General features: G+C 44.6%; 1 protein-coding gene across 3 annotated transcripts in view; it reads right to left on the bottom strand.

The window, feature by feature from the left end:
- Positions 1 to 22,581, bottom strand: part of sez6b (seizure related 6 homolog b) — a 950,260-nt gene that overhangs the window by 56,765 nt on the left and 870,914 nt on the right. For all 3 annotated transcript variants that reach the window (XM_072242771.1, XM_072242770.1, XM_072242772.1), the window contains exon 11: positions 11,520 to 11,714. In XM_072242771.1, coding sequence (XP_072098872.1) covers positions 11,520 to 11,714 — 195 coding nt within the window. The remainder of the gene's footprint in view (positions 1 to 11,519; positions 11,715 to 22,581) is intronic.

The following is a 22,581-nucleotide window of genomic DNA, read 5'->3' as shown; positions in this document are numbered from 1 at the left end:
AGCGTGACAATGGGATATGATGGGCCCCTCCCACCAATTACTGTCGTAAATCCCCAGTTTTGTAGAGATACGTCACATACCCCGCTACTGACCACACACACACACCGACCCGCGCATCCCACCCAACACTATGCCAACTGCCACACTACCGACACCACTTGCGGCCTCTCCACCCTCAAGATCCCCCCCCCAGCGCTGTTCGCCAACCTGACCCCCGACTGTAAACCTGTGGCAACTAAAAGCAGGAGGTACAGCGCGGGGGACAGAGCTTTCATTAAGTCGGAGGTGCAGCGGCTGCTCAGGGAGGGGGTCATTGAGGCAAGCACAAGTCCTTGGAGGGCGCAGGTGTTCGTTGTTCGGAACGGGGAGAAGAATAGGATGGTTGTGGACTATAGCCAGACCATCAATAGGTTCACGCAGCTCGACACGTACCCTCTACCCCGCATCGCGGATATGGTCAATCAGATAGCACAGTACAAGGTGTACTCGACCATAGACCTAAAATCCGCTTACCATCAGCTCCCCATCCGCCGGGAGGACTGCCCTTACACCGCCTTCGAGGTGGACGGCAGGCTTTATCAATTCCTGTGCGTCCCCTTTGGTGTCACGAATGGTGTATCTGTCTTCCAGAGGGCAATGGACTGGATGGTGGACCAGTGTCAACTGAAGGCCACGTTCCCATATCTGGATAACATCACCATCTGTGGTCACGACCGGCAGGATCACGACAACCTCCAAAAATTTCTCCAAGTGGCCAAAGCCTTCAATCTCACCTATAACAAGGACAAGTGTGTATTCAGGACCACCCGACTTGCTATCCTTGGGTGTGTCGTGGAGAATGGAGTCATTGGCCCTGACCCCGACTGTATGCGCCCCCTGTTGGAACTCCCTCTTCCCAACACCCTGAGAGCCCTCTAAATGTACCTGGGCTTCTTTTCATATTACGCCCAATGGGTCTCTAACTACGCAGACAAGGCCCGCCCCCTGTTCAAGTCCACCACATTTCCCCTCTCAGCCGAGGCCCACGCGGCCCTCAACCGCATAAAAGGGGACATTGCCAAAGCAGCAATGCATGCGGTGGATGAGGCCATTCCCTTCCAAGTGGAGAGTGACGCCTCCAACTTTGCACTGGCTGCTACCCTCAACCAGGCGGGAAGACCGGTGGCGTTCTTCTCCCATACCTTCAAGGCCCTGAAATTCGGCACTCTGCGGTAGAGAAAGAGGCCGAGGCCATAGTGGTATCAGGCACTGGAGGCACTATCTTGCCGGAAAAAGGTTCACCCTGCTAATTGACCCGCGCTCAGTCGCATTCATGTTTAATAATCAGCAGCGGAGCAAAATCAAAAATGATATAATTCTGAGGTGGAGAATCGAACTCTCCACCTACAACTATGACATCATGTACAGGCCTGGGAAGCTCAATGAGCCCTCCGATGCCCTATCCCGGGGAACGTGTGCCAGCGCACAGATCGACCGGCTATACGCCCTACATGTAGATCTTTCCCACCTGGGGGTCACCTGGCTTTTCCACCGTGAAAGCCCAGAACCTGCCTTACTCCCTTGAGGAGATCAGGATGATGACCAGGGACTGCCAAGTCTGTGCAGAGTGCAAACCGCACTTCTACCGACCCAAAAAGGCACAACTCATCAAGGTCACACGCCCCTTTGAGCAACTGAGTGTTGACTTTAAGGGCCCCCTTCCCTCCACTGACCGCAATGTGTACTTTCTTCACGTTATCGATGAGTACTCACGGTTCCCCTTCGCCATCCCCTGCCCCGACACCACTACCACGTCAGTTATAAAAGCCCTGTGCAAGCTCTTCACTCTGTTCGGATACCCATGCTATATCCACAGTGACAGAGGGTCCTCGTTTATGAGTGACGAGCTGCGCCAATACCTACTAGCTAGGGGAATTGCAACCAGTAGGACCACGAGCTATAATCCCCGGGGGAATGGACAGGTAGAGAAGGAGAATGGCACGGTGTGGAAAGCCACACTCTTAGCCCTCAGGTCAAAGGGATTGCCGGTCTCCCGCTGGCAGGAGGTCCTTCCCGAGGCACTCCACTCCATCCATTCCCCGTTATGCACAGCCACCAATGCCACCCCTCATGAGCAGCTCTTTTCTTTTCCCAGCCTACCAGCTTGGCTGACATCCCCGGGGCCAGTGCTGCTCCGGAAACACGTGAGGACCAATAAATACTCCCCGGTGGTCGAGAGGGTTCGCTTACTTCATGCGAACCCCCAGTATGCCTTTGTGGTTTTACCTCATGGGCGGGAGGACACGGTCTCCATCCGCGACCTGGCGCCCGCAGGAGCACCGGGCCCCTACCCTGAACTTCACAAACTCCCACAGCCCCCCAGTGACCCTGTGATTTCAGCGTCTGAAGGTGAATGCACTGCAAGCATCCGGCCCAGATGGGTTACCTGGCCGTGCCGCGTACTAAAGACCTGTGCTGGTCAATTGGCTGGAGAGCCCACTGACATCTTTAACCGGTTGCTTCAGCAGTCTGAGGTACCCAACTGCTTCAGGCAGGCCTCGATCATACTGGTGCCTAAGAGGAACGTGGTAACCTGCCTCAACTCTCCGTGGTGACTATTGACCCCGTACCCATGAGACACCGCATGCCCCAAACCCTACACAGACACCACACGATACTCCCATACCGGGCGTGATGCACACGCACGAGGGATTAACAACGCCTAACGTGCTGGCACCTGAAGTCAGGCCAGAGCCAGCACCACCGCTGTCGCCGATGCAATCACCACTGGTGCTACGTAGATCACGGCGACGGACTCGACCGCCTGATAGACTTGACCTGTAAATATACTTGTTGTAAATATTGTCAGTCACTTCACCCTGCTGGACTCTTTTAAAAAAAAGGAGGGGTGAATGTGGTAAACCATATGTATGTTGTAACTGGGTTACCTGTCTGGACACGCCCCTCTGCTGACTGCCCCTGTGGCTCCTCCTGTAACTCCTGTATAAAGGTGTTTTGCCTTGCCCCTCTCCCTCAGTCTGGGGCAGACACTCACCATGGAGGTCGTATTGTACAGCGAATAAAAGCTTTTCAGTATTTTACCCAACCTCAGTCTTTTGGAGTTATTGAAGGCGCTTCAGAAACGCAGTTTGGTCATGGAACAGTAGCATGCATTCCTTATCAAATAGCAGTGGTCTAGTGTGCTGGGACCTCTGGTGATACAGGTTATATGCTAATGGTAATTCAGCAGAAATTTTTTCAAATAAGCTTGGTTGAAGTCCACAATCATGATTTGAAATGCATGGAGGTGGATTACTTCTTGTTATCACATTCCTTCAAAACCCCCTTAAATCAAAGTGTTTGAAGATTCAGAGGCAGCCTTGACTCACACAGGATCAGAGAATAAATACAGTACTTGGAAATCTGCAGCTCCACAGACTCCCAGTGAATAGGTTAAGGACTTTGCATTTGGCTCAATTGCACAGAAGTCTTGGCTTGTACTCATACTACCTGCAAAATCCCATCCATTACATGAACTAAAATTGTGAGGGATGTAGATAGGGTAAATGCAGGAAGGTTTTTGCTACTGAGTTTGGGTGGGACTACAACTGGAGGTTGTGGGTTAAAGGGGAAAGGTGAAAAGTTTAAGAGGAGCATGAGGAGAAACTTCTTCACTTAGAGGGTCATGAGAGTATGGAACGAGTTGCCAGCACAAGTAGTGCATGCAAGCTCGATTTCAACATTTACGAGAAGTTTGGATAGGTACATGGATGGCAGGGGTATGGAGGGCTATGGTCCAGGTGCAGGTTGATCAGAGGAGGCAGTTTAAATGGTTTGGCATGGACTAGATGGGCTGAAGGTCCTCTTTCTATGCTGTAGTGTTCTGTGACTCTATGACTCTGAATTTTCCTCAGAATGTCTCTCTATTTTCTTACAACATAGAAAGAGATTATTGACCAATCTCAGAGTGATCATGCCTATCCCATTCCCCCACTTATTTGTCTAGACCAGGGGTTCTGGGTCCACAGACCACTTGCCTAATGACAGTGTTCCATGGGAGTCCCAGCTCTAGAACCTAGTCTGTCTCATGTGCTCCTCAGCGATTCTCTTCACAACCTACACATGGGGTTATTTACAGCAGCTGATCAACCTGATAAACTGGAAGTCTTTAGACGTGGGAGGAACCTGCACACACGAGGGAAAAAAGCCTACATGATTACAGCCAGAAAGAACAAACTCCACACAGAGGGCTCCAGAGGGGTGTGGGGGGTGGTCAGGATCAAACCCGAGGTGCTGGAGCTCTGCGGCAGCAACACTACCCGCTGCTCTTGAAATCAGCATTGAGAACGGAAACCTCATTCACACTTTGGGGCTTGGAGGTGAACCACACACCCACCAATTCCACCTCAACCAGTGGTCTTTACTCCTGTGCCTCTATTGAAGGCATGAGTGGAGGGTTGGGTAGATGGCTGAGGCTCAATCACTTTCCCACCCTCAGTGCCCAAACTGAGTTGGAGATCTCTTATCCAATGGTGAAGGGCAGCAACATTGAATTGTGAAATGTTTCTCTCAGTTTAACCTGTGACAAGAATTCACATAGATGTTAGCTGTCCTGAGTGATCAGCAGTTGGTCTTCCACCTGTCTTCGGGAGAGAGAGAGATAAGGAAGACAATGGACAGGCGATTTGGAGATGTGTAATGAAGGGATGGGAGAGAGAGCTGTCCAGAGCGGCTCCCCCTTTGAACCCTGAGCTGTTTGAAGTGATGGACAGGCGATACCCCAGCAGGGGGATAAAAAGGGACAGGTTCGCTAAGGCAGGACACACATGACATCACGAGGTAACGAGACCCTGGAAGCGGTGCCCCCCCCCCCGCAAGTCGGCGGGAGTCGTTTGGAAGGCTGGTTGCGGAACCAAGCCTTAGACGCACAGGGTGGAAAGGTACGATCAGCGGGAACCCGTTGTGTGTCCGCCCTTGTTTGGGTGCCAGGTTCACTGCAGAGGATCGACCGCATCTGGAGGAGGGGTCACAGTCGGTGACCTCAGGTGACATCACAAAGGACTCGCCCGAAAGCTGCTTGTGAGCAATATCGCAGGTCTGTGTGTGGAAGCCGTTTTGAATGATCATTCGTTCTTGTTCTCTCTCTCCTTCCCCCCACATTGCCCATCGCCATGGCAACGATTACTGCGAACTGAACTAAATTGAACTGGACTTTGTGTCACTTTGAAATTGGTCATTTACCCCTAGACAACGATAGAGCTTGATTGATCCTGTTATCTTAATTCTGTGCACATGTGTGTTTATCATTGCTGAACTGTTGCATTTATTATCCTTACTGTGTTGCTTGTTTCTTTAATAAAACTTTCTTAGATCTAGTAATCCAGACTCCAACTGAGTGATCCATTTCTACTGGTTTGGCAACCCGGTTACGGGGTACGTAACAAACCAGTCACCTGCCAAGCCCTTTGTACAGCAGTGACTATGAATTTCACCCAGTGTTGCACAAGCACAAGCATCAAGGAGGCAAAGTCCAGCTCCTATTCCATCACAACATTCACTTGCAACCATTTTGTAAAACTTTTCTAGATCACCTTTCTTTCTTTTCAAATCTTTTTATTATTATATTATTCAAAAAATATAACACGAGTACATCGAAGTAGCAGCACTTAAAAAGTCTCAAGGGAAAAAACATTATCTTAAAGATTGAAAAATTTTGTGATAATAAAAATAAACCCTACTAAGCAGAAAAAGTGGGAAAAGAAACCCCATTAGGTGTACAACCCCGGGGCCATGCGTCATACAAAAAGCTTCTAAAAATAAACATCAAACCGCCTGCAAGAAAGAAAAATGTACCAAAAGATTTACAATTAGATTGTGGAGAAAATCTATCAATGAGCTCAAATGATAATAACGAGCAAATGAGCCCCATCTTTTCTCAAAATCAAATAAAGGTTCAAAGGTTTGACTTCTAATTTTCTCCAAACTAAGACATAGCATCACTTGAGAGAACCATTGTGACTCTAGATCACCTTTCATGACCTCCACCTACCCTGAGATACTTAACTGCCAATGAGGTACCTTTAAATCATAGTAACTATTGCAATGTTGCATCTAAAACAAAATACCCCTCAAGCAGCTTTTTAACAAGGCCCAGAGGTTCCCCAATTATTGTGATGCTGGTTGAGGAATAAATAATAACCACTACCCCAAGGACAGGTCCACCAGTCTCCACTGGAAATATATTGCCACAGGGCCTCTTACATCTACTGAGGGAAGATTGCTTCTACTCTGCACCTGAGGCTTCTGCTGTGCTTCTGAGCAGCGCAGTAGCATAGCAGTTAATGTAACGCTGTTACAGTGCCTGTGGCCCTGGTTCTTTTACATCAGTATCCGGAAGGAGTTTGAACATTCTCCCAATGGCCACATGGGTTTTGTCACACATTCCAAAGACGTACGGGTTAGTAGGCTGATTTGTCACATGGGTGCAACTGGGTAGTGTGGGCTCATTGGACCAGAAGGACCTGTTGCCGTGTTGTATTTCGAAATAAAATAAAATCAAAATAACTTAGTCCCTCTGGCAGTTCAGCATAATTACAGGAGAGCACAGAAACACTGGCAGAATTCTTTGTGCTCTAGTTTCTGGAATGGGACTTGAGGTCGTTGTCATGTGGCTCGGGGTTGAAATAAAGCACTTTTACATGTGCCTCGCATTTGATTAGTTTCCGGAGATGTGTAACATCACTGATAAGTGTCATGTTGTAAAAGGCTTAAGTGACATCTCACTTATTACTGGAAACTCTTGTGTCTTTCTCTCGGTCTCAATCGTGCCTATTACAAGTAACACAATGCGAACGGTGCCCTCTGGTGTGGGCAGCTTGACCACACAATCATCAGGCATTAAAAACACTGAGCAAGTCTTTGCAAACAAATGTGGCCAAAGATTTGATAACTACCCATCCAGGTTTGATCCTGACCTCAGTGTGATGTTTGCTCATTCTAATTCTGACTGTGTGGGTTTTCTCTGTGTCCCATTTCCTCCGGAACTATGTATATTTACTCAAGGTAAATTTATTATCGAAGTATGTATATGTCACCATATACTACCTCGAGATTCATTCGTGGTGTCTGAAAAGAGGATGCTGTCTAAGTTGCATGCCATCTTGGTCAATATCTCCCATCCACTACATAATGTACTGGGTGGGCACAGGAGTACATTCAGCCAGAGACTCATTCCTCTGAGATGCAGCACAGAGCGTCATGGGAAGTCATTCCTGCCTGTGGTCATCAAACTTTACAACTCCTCCCTTGGAGGGTCAGACACCCTGAGCCGATAGGCTGGTCCTGGACTTATTTCATAGTTTATTGGCATAATTTACATATTACTATTTAACTATTTATTACTATTTTTCTATTACTAGTTATTATTTCCATGACTATTACTATTACTATTTACTAATAGTAGTATTACTATTACTATTTCTATAATTACTTATTATTTATGGTGCAACTGTAACGAAAACCAATTTCCCCCGGGATCAATAAACTATGACTATGACTATGACTACTATTTACTTTGGTAGTACATCGGGCGCATATGTCAAAGGATAAATTAGCCCGTATTTTTCCCAATATCAATCCTATTTGTGACAGATGTAATACTGAGGTGGCTACTTTAACTCATATGTTTTGGTCTTGGATCAAGATAGATAATTTTTGGAAAGATGTCTTTAAAACTTTATCAAAAGTTTTGAATTTGGTCCTACAACGGAATTTATTTACGGCAATTTTTGGGATCATTCTACCGGAAGCAGGATATGTTCCTGTTTCTGCTCAACAGATGATAGCTTTTACAACTTTATTGGCTAGGAGAGCCATTTTGCTTAAATTGAAGGACTCTAATCCACCTACTGTTTTTTATTGGCTTTCCTCCGTTATGTCCTGTCTAAGTTTGGAGAAAATCAGAAGTCGGACATTTGATACATCCTTTAAATTTGAAGAAACCTGGTGACCTTTTATTCAATATTTTCATATGGTTTGATCTATTGCTCTTCCAGTTACTTTTTTGAAACTTTGGATTCGACCAGAAAGTTTTTCTTTTTTCTTGCTTTACTCTCAATATGGGCTGCCCAGTCCGCCTTTTTTAAAAATTATTTTTAAAATTATTTTTTGCTTTTGTTTATAGAGAAGAGTGGGTATTTTTTGTATATAAAATTATAAAAGACTCTTTGTCTTTTTTTCTTTTTATGAAATGATAAGAGGAGAATTTTATTTTTTATTATATACTATTAGATTAATACTATGTATGATCTTGATAATGTTTATTTTACCTTTTATGTGTATTGCTATCGATATAGATATCGGAGATAATCCTCCTCTTGTTTGTATATATATACTTTTTAAAAATTAATAAAAAGATTATTAAAGAAAGAGATTCATTTTCTTGCAGGCATTTACAGGAAAATAAAGAGATACAATAAAACTAATGAAAAACTAAATGTAACAAAGACTGAGAAATAACCAACGTGTAAAAGAAGGCAAATCGTGTTAAATAATGAAAAAAGTAATAATAATACTGAAAACATGAGTTGCAGAGTCCTTGAGAGTGAGTCTATGGGTTATGGAGTCAGTTAAGTATTGAAGTGAGTGAAGTTAGCCTTGCTGGTTCATGGTTGTAGGGTAGTAACTGTTCCTGAACCAAGGGACCGTGGACCTAAGGACCTTAGGTATGGGACCTAAGGCTCCTGTACCTCTTGGCCATTGGTGGTACTGAGAAGAGAGCATGGCCTGGATGATAGGGGTCGTTGATGATGGGTGCTGCTTTTCTGTGGCAGCACTCCATGCAAATATGCTCAGTAAAGTGGAGGGTTACCCACTGCTGTGTCCCTCCACTCCATCTAGCTGAGCGACTGTAGAACTATTTAGTTGTCTCCATGTTGTGCCTCTTCCCAGTGAAGCAGTGGAGGCTTCCTCAGTAAATATATTTAAGACAAGGTTGGATAGATTTTTGCATAGTAGGGGAATTAAGGATTATGGGGAAAAGGCAGATAGGTGGACATGAGTTCATGGTCAGATCAGCCATGATCTTATTGAATGGTGGAGCAGGCTCGAACGGCCAGATGGCCGACTCCTGCTTCTATTTCTTATGTTCTTATGTAACCACCAGACTCGGATGTTCCTACTTGTTCCTCCAGCCCCCAGCTTCTGTATACTTCAGCTCAATGAAAAGGAGACCATTCACACTCTATCCACAATCTGCTCAGCCACAACTTAAAGCTCCTCTATTTTCTTTCCTATTTCAATTCCTTCATGACCTCAGCTGCTCTATACCTCAATCTCCATGGTTTCCTCTACTCCATTTACCGATGCCCACATGCCTAAACTCTCAGCTATATGATGAACTCCACTCAGTCATTTCTCTTTCCCAAAGAATTGGACTGGGTTTTATTTGTTACTTTATAGGGAGGATGTGGATGCTTTGGAGAGGGTGCGCAGGAGGATTAACAGGATGCTACATGGATTATGAGGAACGGTTCAGCAAACTAGGGCTTTTTTTGTGTTGGAATGAAAGAGTATGAGAGGTGACTTGATAAAGGTTTACAATATGATAGGAGCCAGGGATCAAGTGGACAGCCAGAGACATTTTCCCAGGATGGAAAAGGCTAATACCAATGGCATAACTTTAAGGTGTTTGGGCCCAGGTGATGAAATGAGCAAGGATCTCCTTTGCAGACCCAGAGACACACAGCTGCTGAAGAGGACTGGACACCATTCCCATGCAGGAGAGCTAAACTTCATTGCCCTGGTTAAAAAAAATAATAATATATGTTGATTTTGTCAGGCAATTTGCTCCTTGTTGAACAAGAGTGGAAAACTACAGGTCATAGGCTGCACAGTTTTGCAAAGTTATTTCTTTCAGTAACTTTTGAGTGTATTAGTATCACCCATGTTGATGATGAAATCTTGTGATCAGAAGACACAGAGTCAAAATCATATGGGAAAGAAGCGGTCCCTTACATCCATATCGATTATCAAGTACCTATAATACCAAACCCATTTCCAACACTTGGCTCATGGCCGTCTATGTCTATGACATTCCAGCACATAGATTGTATCCTTCCAGTAGCCTTTTGTGCCCTGGAAGTCCTGGCCCAATTTCCCAATGAGTGGGGCTTCAACCAGCAGTGGTTGAAATTATATTAACATTTTTATTTTTATTTTTACCTCTTTTTTAGAGATATAAAATGGTAACAGACCCTTCCAGCCCAAAGAGCCCACTCTGCTCAATTACACCCATGTTACTAATTAACCTACTAACCAATATGTCTTTGAAATGTGGAGGAAACCAGAGCACCCAGAGGAAATTCACTCGGTCACGGCGAGAAGGTGTAAACTCCTTACAGACCGCGGCAGAATTGACCACGGACTGCTGGTGCTGTGACAGCATTATGCGACCAAGATTTACATACATTAAAATAGATGAAAGTGGATCCAATTTCTCGACAGCTGGAACGTCATTGAACATCCAATGGAACAAAAGAAGGAAATCTGATCACGCTTCGTCTAACAATAAGGGAATAAAAAAGTTTGGATCAGAGAACAAGACTCTCCAAAGTGCTGAATCCTATTGAAAGGAGAGGTCTCTGGGATATGAAAGTTGAGATATTGTTTGGGTGAAAGCATAATCCAAGATCAGAATATTCAACAGATGAACCACCTCCTGCATGATTCACAGCAGGGGTATAGAACTATCTTGTTCCTATTTAATATTTAACTTGGACCCACTGATGTATGTGTGTGAGAGAGAGCGAGGGAGACAGTCATGCAAAGGTACAGCACTGAAACGATGTCTTCAGGCCAACCAAGTTTGTGTTGACCATCAACCACCTATTTATAATAATCCTAGGCTAATCCCATTTTTTATTCTCCCTGTGATCCCATCAGCAACCTCCCCCCCCCACCAGAATCTACCACAATTGCATTTACAGTGGTATTGGTGTTTGTGCATGTGTATTTAAATGTGACTGGATGTTTGTGTGCATCTTGCTGTGTGTCCATGTGCTCCCATATGCAAGCCCATTCATGTGTTTATGTAGATATGTGTATGTGGGTGTGAATATGTTAGAGAGATGAAGAGGGAGAGCTTCATGCCCTGTGTTACTGCGAAGTATTGATTAAAACTACAACTAAGGTCCCCGTTTCACTTGTTCTTATAATCTGAACACAGGAACTCATGTCATTCTGGTTAAGGTTTTACAAAAGGAAAGGGATTTTCTTGACGTGGGAGGTAACTGCTGAGAATACAGCACCAGAAGTCTAAATGCACACATCTTCCAGTTGTTGAAAGAGAATTCTCAGCATTGCTACTCATAGTCAGCGACCTTGTAGTTGAGTAGGCAGCAGATTCATAGCTCATGCTGTATATGGAATGAAGATTGAATTGTTCTGAAACAACCCTTTGCCTTGTATAAATATCAGGAGATGAATAAAATAATCACATTGGTGTAGGACGGGAAAATGAACAAATCGAAGAATTGACTTACTCTTCTCACATCTTGGAGGATCCCCGCTCCACGACAAATCCCACTGGCACATGAGGATGTCTGTCCCGATGAGTTCATACCCTGGGTAGCACTGGTACGTCACCACGGTCCCGTGGATTAATTCAGGATGGGAAGTTGTTTTCCAACCGTTAAGAATTTCTGGCACTTCTGGGCAGGTATCGTTTCTGGGAACCTCTGTGGAAGAAGAGAGACACTGTGGTCAGAAAGACAACAGCCACCTGTAGAAAGTATAAAAGGAACTCTTTTCGAATCACACTTTCCTTGTTTTTGAGATAGCAGAGATATTGGGTCACACAAGGAACAAGTGAATAGAGGCCAACCTGCCTTTCCTTTTTGATGTCTCTCCACATGAATTATATGTGACAACTCATTGCTGGTGGGACATTAAATCCACACTGATAAGACATTTGAGACCCAAATGAATGACCCAATTAATTACTGATCTCCTTTACCAATGGATTATTAGGTGAATGGCAGTGGCGTAGCGGTTAACATAACGCTGTTCCAGTGCCAGTGATCACCAATGAATTGGGGTTCAATTCCTGCCGTCTGTAAGGACTTTGCACTTTCACCTGCTGATAGTGCGGGTTTCCTCTGGGTGCCTTGGTTTCTCCCCACATTCCAAAGACATACAGACTAGGTTTAGTAAGTTGTGGACAAACGATGTCGGCACCAGACTCGAGGGCTGTCCCTTTCACAACTATTGCTGACTTCCATCTGACACAAACCACATATTGTTTCAATGTTTCAATGTATGTGTGACAAATACAGCTAATCTTTAAGGTACATTCACGAATACAGACGAGAATGAGGGACAGAGAATACAAGGCAAACAGTATTGAAAATGACGTATGATTCCATCAGCAATTAAGGGTGTATGGAATAAGATTTTGCTCTGTAAGGTTAACTTTAAATGCCAAGATATAATAGACAAGAGGTAGCAACTGAGGGAAATCAAATTTGTACCTCTTATTTTTGTCTGGATTCTATTTTAACGAAGATGGCATATAATACTATTTCATAATGAGGGATTTGAATTTAACTTAATATGCAAAAGAGAAATTTAACATTTGATGATTTTAATCTTGATTGGAACAGAATCATTTTTTAAATGGTGTGTGCCAATTTGTGATCCACTGATGATATTTTTAATTGCCCACCCTAACGATGTCTTGTTGTTGTGGTTCGATCTGTTGATTGGGTTACAATAGCAGTGTGGTGCAGCTTTGGCTCATAGTATTGAAAGGTATAGTAGGAGCTCCCTCCTCACCTTTGCAACTTTACACCAGAGGTAACACTGGCACATAATTGTTGGTGTGCCACACATGAAACCTAACCATGTGACCTGAGGCACAGGACATCTGATATATCAACCTAGATTTACAGAGCAACTTTCTCATTCTCGGAATGTACCAGTTAGAGTTGTAACAGGAAACACAAAGCCACTGAATTTGTACTCATCAAGTGCCCAAAGCCAGCAATGAGAACATCATTGGTGGAAGGAAAAATATTACTGGAGCAAATCCCTTTCCATTTTTCAATATAGTCATTTTTCAGTCAGGACTTTCATGATGGAGAACTTCAAGGAAAATAATTTTCAATGTTACAGAAAAAGAACAGGGGAGTGGGACTGATGGGGGGTGGGGGGGTTGAAACAGACCAGATGGGCTGAGTGGGCTTTTTAATGCTAAAACTAATCTTCAATTTTACAGCAGGGCCATGGGATATTTCACGGGGAACTATGAGATTAGAGAATGCTTTGATTTATCTGAAAGGTGGCAGCTTCACTAACAAACCACTCCATAATTAACATTTTAATACAGGGCATTTAAAAATCATGGAGTCTCAGAGTTCATGTGGATTTTAAAACAAAAAAGAAAAATATTTATTTATTTATTTTTTATTTAACAGGCCCTACCGGCCCAGTGAGCCTGTGCCTCCAAATCACAGTGTGACTAATTAACCGACTAACCTGGATACCTTTGGAATGTGGGGGGAAACTGGAGCACCCGGAGGAGATCCACACAGTCATCAGCAGAACATACAAACTTCTTAGACAGCGGCAAAATTGAATCTGGGTAAATGGCGCTAAAATAGCATTATGCTGATCGTTACGCTACTGTGTCACCTGAAACTCATTGGTCGGTCATGGCTTCACCCCTTCATGTGCAAACCTTTTTACACAAGGCTGCAGGTAACACCTTTATTATTATTTTTCATTTATTTAGACATATAGCATGGCAACAGGCTCTTCCTGCCCAATGAATTGCCCAATTACACCCATGTGACCAGCTAACCCATTATTGCAGAGGGACATTGATAGGATGCAGAAGTGGGCTGAGAAGTGGCAGATGGAGTTCAACTCGGAGAAGTGTGAGGTGGTACACTTTGGAAGGACAAACTCCAAGGCAGAGTACAAAGTAAATGGCAGGATACCTGGTAGTGTGGAGGAGCAGAGGGATCTGGGGGTACATGTCCACAGATCCCTGAAAGTTGCCTCACAGGTGGATAGGGTAGTTAAGGAAGCTTATGGGGTGTTAGCTTTCATAAGTCGAAGGATAGAGTTTAAGAGTCGTGATGTAATGATGCAGCTCTATAAAACTCTGGTTAGGCCACACTTGGAGCACTGTGTCCAGTTTTGGTCGCCTCACTATAGGAAGGATGTGGAAGCATTGGAAAGGGTACAGAGGAGATTTACCAGGATGCTGCCTGGTTTAGAGAGTATGGATTATGATCAGAGATTAAGGGAGCTCGGGCTTTACTCTCTGGAGAGGAGGAGGATGAGATGGGACATGATAGAGGTGTACAAGATAATAAGAGGAATAGATTGAGTGGATAGCCAGCACCTCTTCCCAGGGCACCACTGCTCAATACAAGAGGACATGGCTTTAAGGTAAGGGGTGGGAAGTTCAAGGGGGATATTAGAGGAAGGTTTTTTACTCAGAGAGTGGTTGGTGCGTGGAATGCACTGCCTGAGTCAGTGGTGGAGGCAGATACACTAGTGAAATTTAAGAGACTACTAGGCAGGTATATGGAGGAATTTAAGGTGGGGGTGGGTTTATATGGGAGGCAAAGTTTGAGGGTTGGCACAACATTGTGGGCCGAAGGGCCTGTACTGTGCTGTACTATTCTATGTTCTATGTTCTATGTAACTCATTAACTGGAGGAAACATTCTCCCTGTGACAACATGGAGGATGTACAAACTCCTTAAAGACAGCAGCAAATTGGTTGCTGGCACTGTCATAGCGTTATGCTAACCACTACGCAACCGTGTTGCTCGGAAAATTATTCCTCAACTCTGCAGCACTTCAATGCCACTGACAATATCATTACAGAAGAGATCCTTGAAGCCAGTCAGACCTAAGTTTTGGCCACACCATTAAGGCTCCAAAATTTGCGTGTCTGAACAAAATTCTGAACACCAATCACATGGCTTTGACAAATGTTGGGGGACACATCCTTGCTGCAGCCTCAACTTATAGCCTAACCTTTACAAGGGTTATGTAGGAAGATCTACCTCTGATTGGTGCATCTAACCTCATCTTTATTTGAATAACCACATTTCCCAATGCTTATGGCACGCATACCGAGACGTCTGTCCCGACATAGGAACATTGATGGATGGGGAGATTTTAGACTGCAACTTCCGGGATATTCAATGCAAATCCTACTTCATCAATTTGTTATTGTTCAAGTACCTCTCGTGTATAATTGCCTCCTAAATGTATCCTGCAATTTATGCGCACGTTGTACAAGCTGTGAGATATTTTAACTTGCAGACTAATTATGCTCAATTAGCTGTTTAAGACGCTCTAATGGTTACAATTCAATCTGGCTCAATTAACATTGCAATAATTAATCCGTTGATATGGAGGGCAAGCAGAATGAATAGCACTGTATTAGTAAAAGATGAATGTGCAATTCATGTGGTTGACTTTTTCTGTATCATATTGTTCAGTAATGTATGCCGATGACTATTATTTTACCATTGCAGGCAAATTACTTTGAGCAAGCAATATTTCCCAAGAACCAACGTTAAAGGGCAGCGTCGTACAGGAGATTTGGCCTTGAATTTGGCACAGTGGACACAGCTGCCCTTGACATTGTGCATTGGAATGAGCTCCAAACCCAGGAGAAACAAATGCCCTTTTTGATCCTAAACTGTATTTATTTTGCTAATGTAACAGAGTCACACTCAGTCAGGGTCCAAAGTCAGACACTATGTAAAAAAAGCCACAAAATACCTGCAGCATTTCCTGCATGAAATGCTTTTATTTGTGTAAAAGAAAACCATCATGTTTGGATTCCCAGTGAAATGTATGAAACTGCTGTATGTGCCATCACCCAGGCCATGCTCTCTTCTCTCTGCTGCCATTGGGAAGGAGCTACAGGAGCCTCAGGACTCACACCACCAGGTTCCAGAACAGTTATTACCTTTCAACCATCAGGTTCCTGAATTAGAGTGGGTAACTTCGTCCCTTCAACACAAAACTATTAAACAACCTATCTCCCAGTAGCCACACATTTTAATTCCACGTCCCATTCCCATTTTGATATGTCTATTCACGGCCTCCTCTACTGTCAAGATGAAGCCACACTCAGGTCGGAGAAACAACACCTTATATTCTGTCTGGTTAGCCTCCAACCTGATGGCATGAACATTGACTTCTCTAACTTCCATTAATGCCCCACTTCCCCCTCGTACCCCATCCGCTATTAATTAATTATTATTTTTTCTCTCTCCTTTTTCTTCCTCTGTCCCTCTCACTATGCTCCTTGCCCACCCTCTGGGCTTCCCCCCTCCCCCTTTCTTTCTCCCCGGGCCTCCCGTCCCATGATCCTCTCATATCCCTTTTGCCAATCACCTGTCCAGCTCTTGGCTCCATCCCTCCCCCTCCTGTCTTCCCCTATCATTTCGGATCTCCCGCTCCCCCTCCCACTTTCAAATCCCTTACTACCTCTTCCTTCAGTTAGTCCTGACAAAGGGTCTCGGCCCGAAACATCGACTATACCTCTTCATATAGATGCTGCCTGGCCGGCTGTGCTCACCAGCAACTTTGATGTGTGTTGCTTGAAATTCCAGCATCTGCAGATTTCCTCGTGTTCGCCATAACCTACGGATTCACTTTCAAGGACTCTACAACTCAATATTATTTACTAACCATTTATTATTACTATTGTTGTTGCATTTTTATATTTTCTCAGCTGAAGGCTGGTGAAATCTGAGGTACGGGCATAGCCAAGCACACTCACTTCTCACTTGCTAGGAACATTCAAACAATTCTAGCTGTGTTTAGTATTGTGGCTTTCCGGAGATTTCCATAAATATTGCTGTGTAGGCCTAATTGTTTAATGTTATTGTGTTTGGGATGATACCAGTTGTAGATATTATTATTGGGACAATGTATACCCTATTCACATTCCATAGTCTTTCAATTTCCTCTTTTAATTCAGCATATTTCTGGTGTTTTTCACTTATTGATTTCTGTAAGTTGTGTGTGTTTGGAATGACTATCTCTATTAAGTAAGTTGTCCTTCCTTGTTTATCCTGCATTAATAATATCTGACCTGTTATTATAGATCGTCCTATCTGTAATAATGGATTGGTCGCAATGTAAGTTGTTGGACTCTGACTCTGAAATTGGATCAAGCTTGTATTTATTAGGATTGCTATTTTTAATATCTCTCTGCTCAAGCTGGTGAAACAGGGGACAAGACAGCTCTCGGGTCAGTAAGAGCTGCACTTCCACACACTATTAGGGAGGCAGAACGGGATTATTCACAGAGAACATGCAGTCATTTCTGTGACACCGGAGGCACGAGGCACATGTGGCAAGGCATTCAAACCATAAAGGACTACGAGTCCACCCTGGGCATCAACAACAGTGATGCTTCTCTTCCTGAAAGGCTGGATATCTTTTACACTCGGTCTGATGTATGGAACGATGTGCCAATGGGGAAGGAACCCACCCCCCCTCCGCTTCCCCGTGAGGAGCAGGCACTCTGTCTGGACACACTTGACGTGAGGAAGACTCCAGCCAGGGTCAACCCACGTAAAGCTGTGGGGCCTGGGAACATACCTGGTCAGGGTGCTGAGGGACTGTGCAGCCCAGGTAACTGATCTTCAACATCACTCTGGGACAGTCCACTGTCCTCTCAGGCACTCAGGCAGCCACCATCATCCTGGTTCCCAGGGGCACTGACCTCAAGAATAATGAAATGCTTTGAAGGGCAGGTTATGGATTGCATTAAATCCCATCTACCTGCTATATTGGACCCTTGCCAGTTCACTTGTCACTCAAATCCATCCACTGATGATGCCATAGCCTCTGCACTCCACTCCATCCTGCCCAACCTGGGAGATGGTGCTTCATACGCCACAATAATATTTATTGACTTCTGCTCAGCAGTCAGCACGACCATACCTCAGGAGCTGGTGGTTAAACTGTCCTTGTTGGGTTTCAACACATCTCTCTGTAACTGGGTCCTGGACGTTTTGAAAGAGAGGACCCAGTCAGTCCGTGTTGGCAGAAACATCTCTACTGCATCACACTCAGCATTGCTGCTACCCTGAGCTCAGCCTGCTGCTGACGCCTGGCTATGCTGCTAGGTTTAGTTCAAACCGGATCATCAAGTTCGCTAATGACACAAAAGTGGTTGGCCTCATCAACGATAATGATGAGGCAGCATGCAGAGAGGAGGTAGAGTGCCCAGGAGAATGGTGTGAGCACAACAACTTGAGTCTCAATGTAGACAAGATCGAAAAGATGACTGTGGACTTTAGGAAGGTGCAAGTTGACCACGACTCACTTCACGCACACGGCTCCTCCATGGAGAGAGTTAGGAGCACCAAGCTTCCAGGAGTGCACATGACAGACGATCTTACCAGGTCCCTCAACATCACCTCTTTGGTCAAGAAAGCACAGCGGCATCTCCACGTTCTGAGGAGATTGAAGTGACTGAGGTTTTCCCTTCCCCCGCGAACTCTAACCAAATTTCACATGAGAACCACTGTGATTGTTCTGTCCAGCTGCATCATGATCTGGTACGGGAACTGCAAGTCCCTACAAAGGATCGAGAGGGCTGCTGAGAGGATATCGCTTCCATCCATCAGAGATATTTATCAGGGGTGCTGCAAACACAGGGCCCTTAGCATTGTCAATGACCCCTCCCACCCATCCGACAACCTACCACCAGGTAGGAGGTACTGAGGCATTAGGACAAGAATTGTTAGGTTGGGAAACAGCTTCTTCCCCCCAGGCTGTGAGGCTGCTGAACTCCCTTAAACCACCCAGGTCTCATCACATAGGAAGCACCAGTAGTATTATGCTGTTTACTTTTTAACTTGTGTTGTAAATGCACCTTATTATTTGTTACTCCATTTTGTGGTAATATTACTTTATGTGTTATGTATGAGTTATTTATTGATTGATTTACTGATTTATTTATTGATTGTGATACGGTGCAGAATATGCCCTTCTGGCCCTTCGAGCCACACCGCACAGCAGTCCCCAACTTAACCCTTTCCTAATCAAAGGACAATTTACAATGACCAATCAACCTACCAACCGGTGCGTCTTTGGACCACGTGGTTCCAGGGAGGCCATACGAGCTCCTTAAAGGCCGAGGTGGGAAATGAACCCAAGTCACCGGCACTGCAAAGTGTTGTGTTAACCACTACACTACTGTGCCATTCATATCTACTGTGTCGTGCACCCTGGTCCAGAGAAACGTCGTTTCGTTTGGCAGTATACATGTATACAGTTGAATGACAATAAATTGAACTTGGACTTGAATTCTCCCTTCACTCCAGGACACCATTTAGTTGCTGGCAAGGGACTGGATACAGTAAGGTTGTTGTTTAATTTTCTTTATTTTATATTTAAAAAATAGTTCCCACTGTAGCTCTTTCAGTCAGCTAGTGAATAACATAAAATTAGAAGGTTCTGTTGACTGTGACAAAGATTATTGTAGATTACAGAGTCGGGTTGTTGTTTAAATTTCGTATATTTAGTTATAATTCCCTCCCTTGTCCTTACAGTCCTTTAAAAAGATCATGGAACTACACGCTGGTTAGCCCGACATCAGTTGCGGGGAAGGTACTGGAGGCAATTCCGAGGGGCAGGATCATCAGTTAGGGAAGTGATCCGAGGAGTGGCAAATGGATTTCAGATCGAACATAGAACCATACAGCACAAGAACAGGCCTTTTGGCCACAACGTTGTGCCGAACCAATTAAATAAGTTCAGTGTGAGTTGATGCATTTTGGAAAGTCAAACCAGCCTAAGACTTACATTATGGATGGAAGGGTACTACAGGGTGCAACAGAAGAGACGGACCAGGGAGTATGTTATTCTTTGTTAAAAGTGCATCACAGGTAAACAGGGAGGTGCAAAAGGCTTGTGGTGTACTGGCCTTCATCAGTCAGGATATTGAGATGGAACGTCATGTTGCCATTGTATAAGATGTTGGTGAGGCCACACTGGAGAACTGTGCACAGTTTTGGTCACCCTGTTACAGAAAAGAGTGCAGAACAAATTTCTAAGGATGTTGCCTGGACGAGAGGGCCTGAGTCATAGGGAATGGCTGACTAGGCCAGATCTTTAACTTGGAATGTAGGAGGATGAGGGACATAGGAAAAGAGGATGGTAATCGTCTCTTGCCCAGGGTAGGGGAGTCCAGGACGAGGGGGCATTGATTCCGGGTGAGAGGGGAATTTTTTTTACACAGTGCGTGTTGAGCTTATGGAACAAACTGCCAGAAGAAAAGGTTGAAGCATGTACAACAGTATCATTTAAGAAGCATATGGATAGATACATAGAGGGATAAGAGCCAAATATAGGAAATTGAGACCAGTAATGGTCAGCATGGCCTTGCTGGGCCAAAGGGCTTCTATCATGCCACTTTTCTCTATGACTATGACTACATTTTTATTAATTAAAAGGGGCTTAAATAAATGTTTACAAGTATTTTAACTGTTTAGTTCTTTTTAAGCTGCCCCTGTTTGTCAGACAGCTGGAAGCAGTGAAAATGCCACTGGCAGCACGAACTGTTGAAAGGCTTTCAGGGGGGCAGCTGCAGATTTGCGGGTACCTCCTGACTGCCTGGTGTGACCTGCTGCTGATTTCTTCCTTCTCACCTTCCTCACCTCTGTGACTCAAGGCTGGTTGGAGACCCAATAGCTGAGCCCAGGTAGTTTCAATCGGCTGCAGCAGGAGCCTTATTGCTCAGACTACTGTCTGTGAAACCTGATTGAACTTCAAAGTTCACATCCTTTGCTATTATTGTGAGATATAGGAGACACAAAAGAACACAGATGCTAGAAGCTGAGACAAACAAAAGCTGCTGGGAGAACGCAGCAGGTCAGGCAGCATCTGTAGAGGGAAATAGACAGTTGATATTTAGTTTTTTTGCTTATTATAACATAGCATGGGTAAGGGTGAAACTGCTGGGTTGATATAAAACGATTATGGTTCACTGCTGCTCTTTCAGAAAAGAAACCCATTACTGTCATCGAACCTGTTATCTTTGGCTGCCTCTAAAGTACCCTTTGAAAATGGCTGGCATCCTACCTCAAACCAGCGACCTGCTAGGTTCCTCCAGCAATTTGTGTGTGTGTGTGTGTGTGTGTGTGTGTGTGTGTGTGTGTGTATTTTAAAGTGCCTGAGACTCTTGAAAGGGAAATAGCAGGTACTATATAAATGCACGCCCGTCTCTTCTCATTTCTCTGTGCTGTCTGCCCACAAATTGGATGCTCGGCTTGCCTTCACAGTAGCGGCCAGAGCAGATCAAGAATACTCGATGACAATGAAGCACTTGGGGATTTTTCCGAGGCAGGAGAGAGGCATTATATAAATGCAAATCCCTTTCTTCTTCTGGCAGTGTGCCTTCACATCCATCAATCCTGGCAGCAGCCCACGCACCGCTGACCGCAGCAGAGCTGTCAGTCTTGCACTGAATAGAAAGCCTGCCTGGTACCAACCTGCTTCTGTGCCAGTGAGTTGGGCATGGGCTCAAGATAAGATTGGCTGCCAATGGAAGAGACTTGGCTCATTGAAAGAAAAGGTTGACAGTCCTGATGAATGCCACGTTTTTCACAGATAATCATGAATATAGAAATCTGCACTCTGCTCAATCTGCCTTCCTCAGGATGTGATGCTGATTCACTGTTGAAACACTTGATTGCAGCTCATGGATACTGGGAATTTTTCCCAGGAACATGGGAGTTTGAGGTGTATAAAATCATGAGGGGTGTAGGTAGCATCAATGCTGGAGTTTTTTTTCTTGTAGTAGAAGAGTTTAAACCATGAAAGCATAGATTTAAGATGAGATGGGAAAGATTTAAAAGGGACCTGAGGGGCAACTTCTTCACACAGAATGTGGTTGGTACCTCTGCCAGAGGAATCCGAAGAAAAGAGTACATTACAAGGGTTAAAGCTTTAAGTTCCTCGGGGTCAATATCACAAATGACCTGACTTGGTCCAGCCAAGCAGAGTCCACTGCCAAGAAGGCCCACCAGCACCTTTACTTCCTGAGGAAGCTGTCCCCTAAAACCCTCACTAATTTTTATAGATGCACCGTAGAAAGCATTCTTCTAGGGTGCATCACAACCTGGCATGGAAGTTGTCCTGTCCAAGACCGGAAGAAGTTGCAGAAGATCGTGAACACACCCCAGCACATCACACAAACCAGTCTTCCATCCTTGGATTCACTTTACACTGCACGCTGTCGGAGCAGTGCTGCCAGGATAATCAAGGACACGACCCACCCAGCCAACACACTTTTCATCCCTCTTCCCTCCGGGAGAAGGCTCAGGAACTTGAAGACTGGTACGGCCAGATTTGGGAACAGCTTCTTTTCAACTGTGATAAGACTGCTGAATGGATTCTGACCCGGATCTGGGCCATACCCTCCAAATATCCGGACCCGCCTCTTGTTTTTTTTTTTTTTGCACTACCTTACTTTCCCTTTTCTATTTTCTATTTATGATTTATAATTTAAATTTTTAATATTTACTATCGATTTGTACTCCAGGGAGCA

Source organism: Mobula birostris, chromosome 25 (assembly GCF_030028105.1).
Source record: "Mobula birostris isolate sMobBir1 chromosome 25, sMobBir1.hap1, whole genome shotgun sequence".
Taxonomy (NCBI): Eukaryota; Metazoa; Chordata; class Chondrichthyes; order Myliobatiformes; family Myliobatidae; genus Mobula; species Mobula birostris.
The sequence above is the reverse complement of the archived record's forward strand: the minus strand, read 5'-3'. Positions and strand labels throughout refer to the sequence as shown.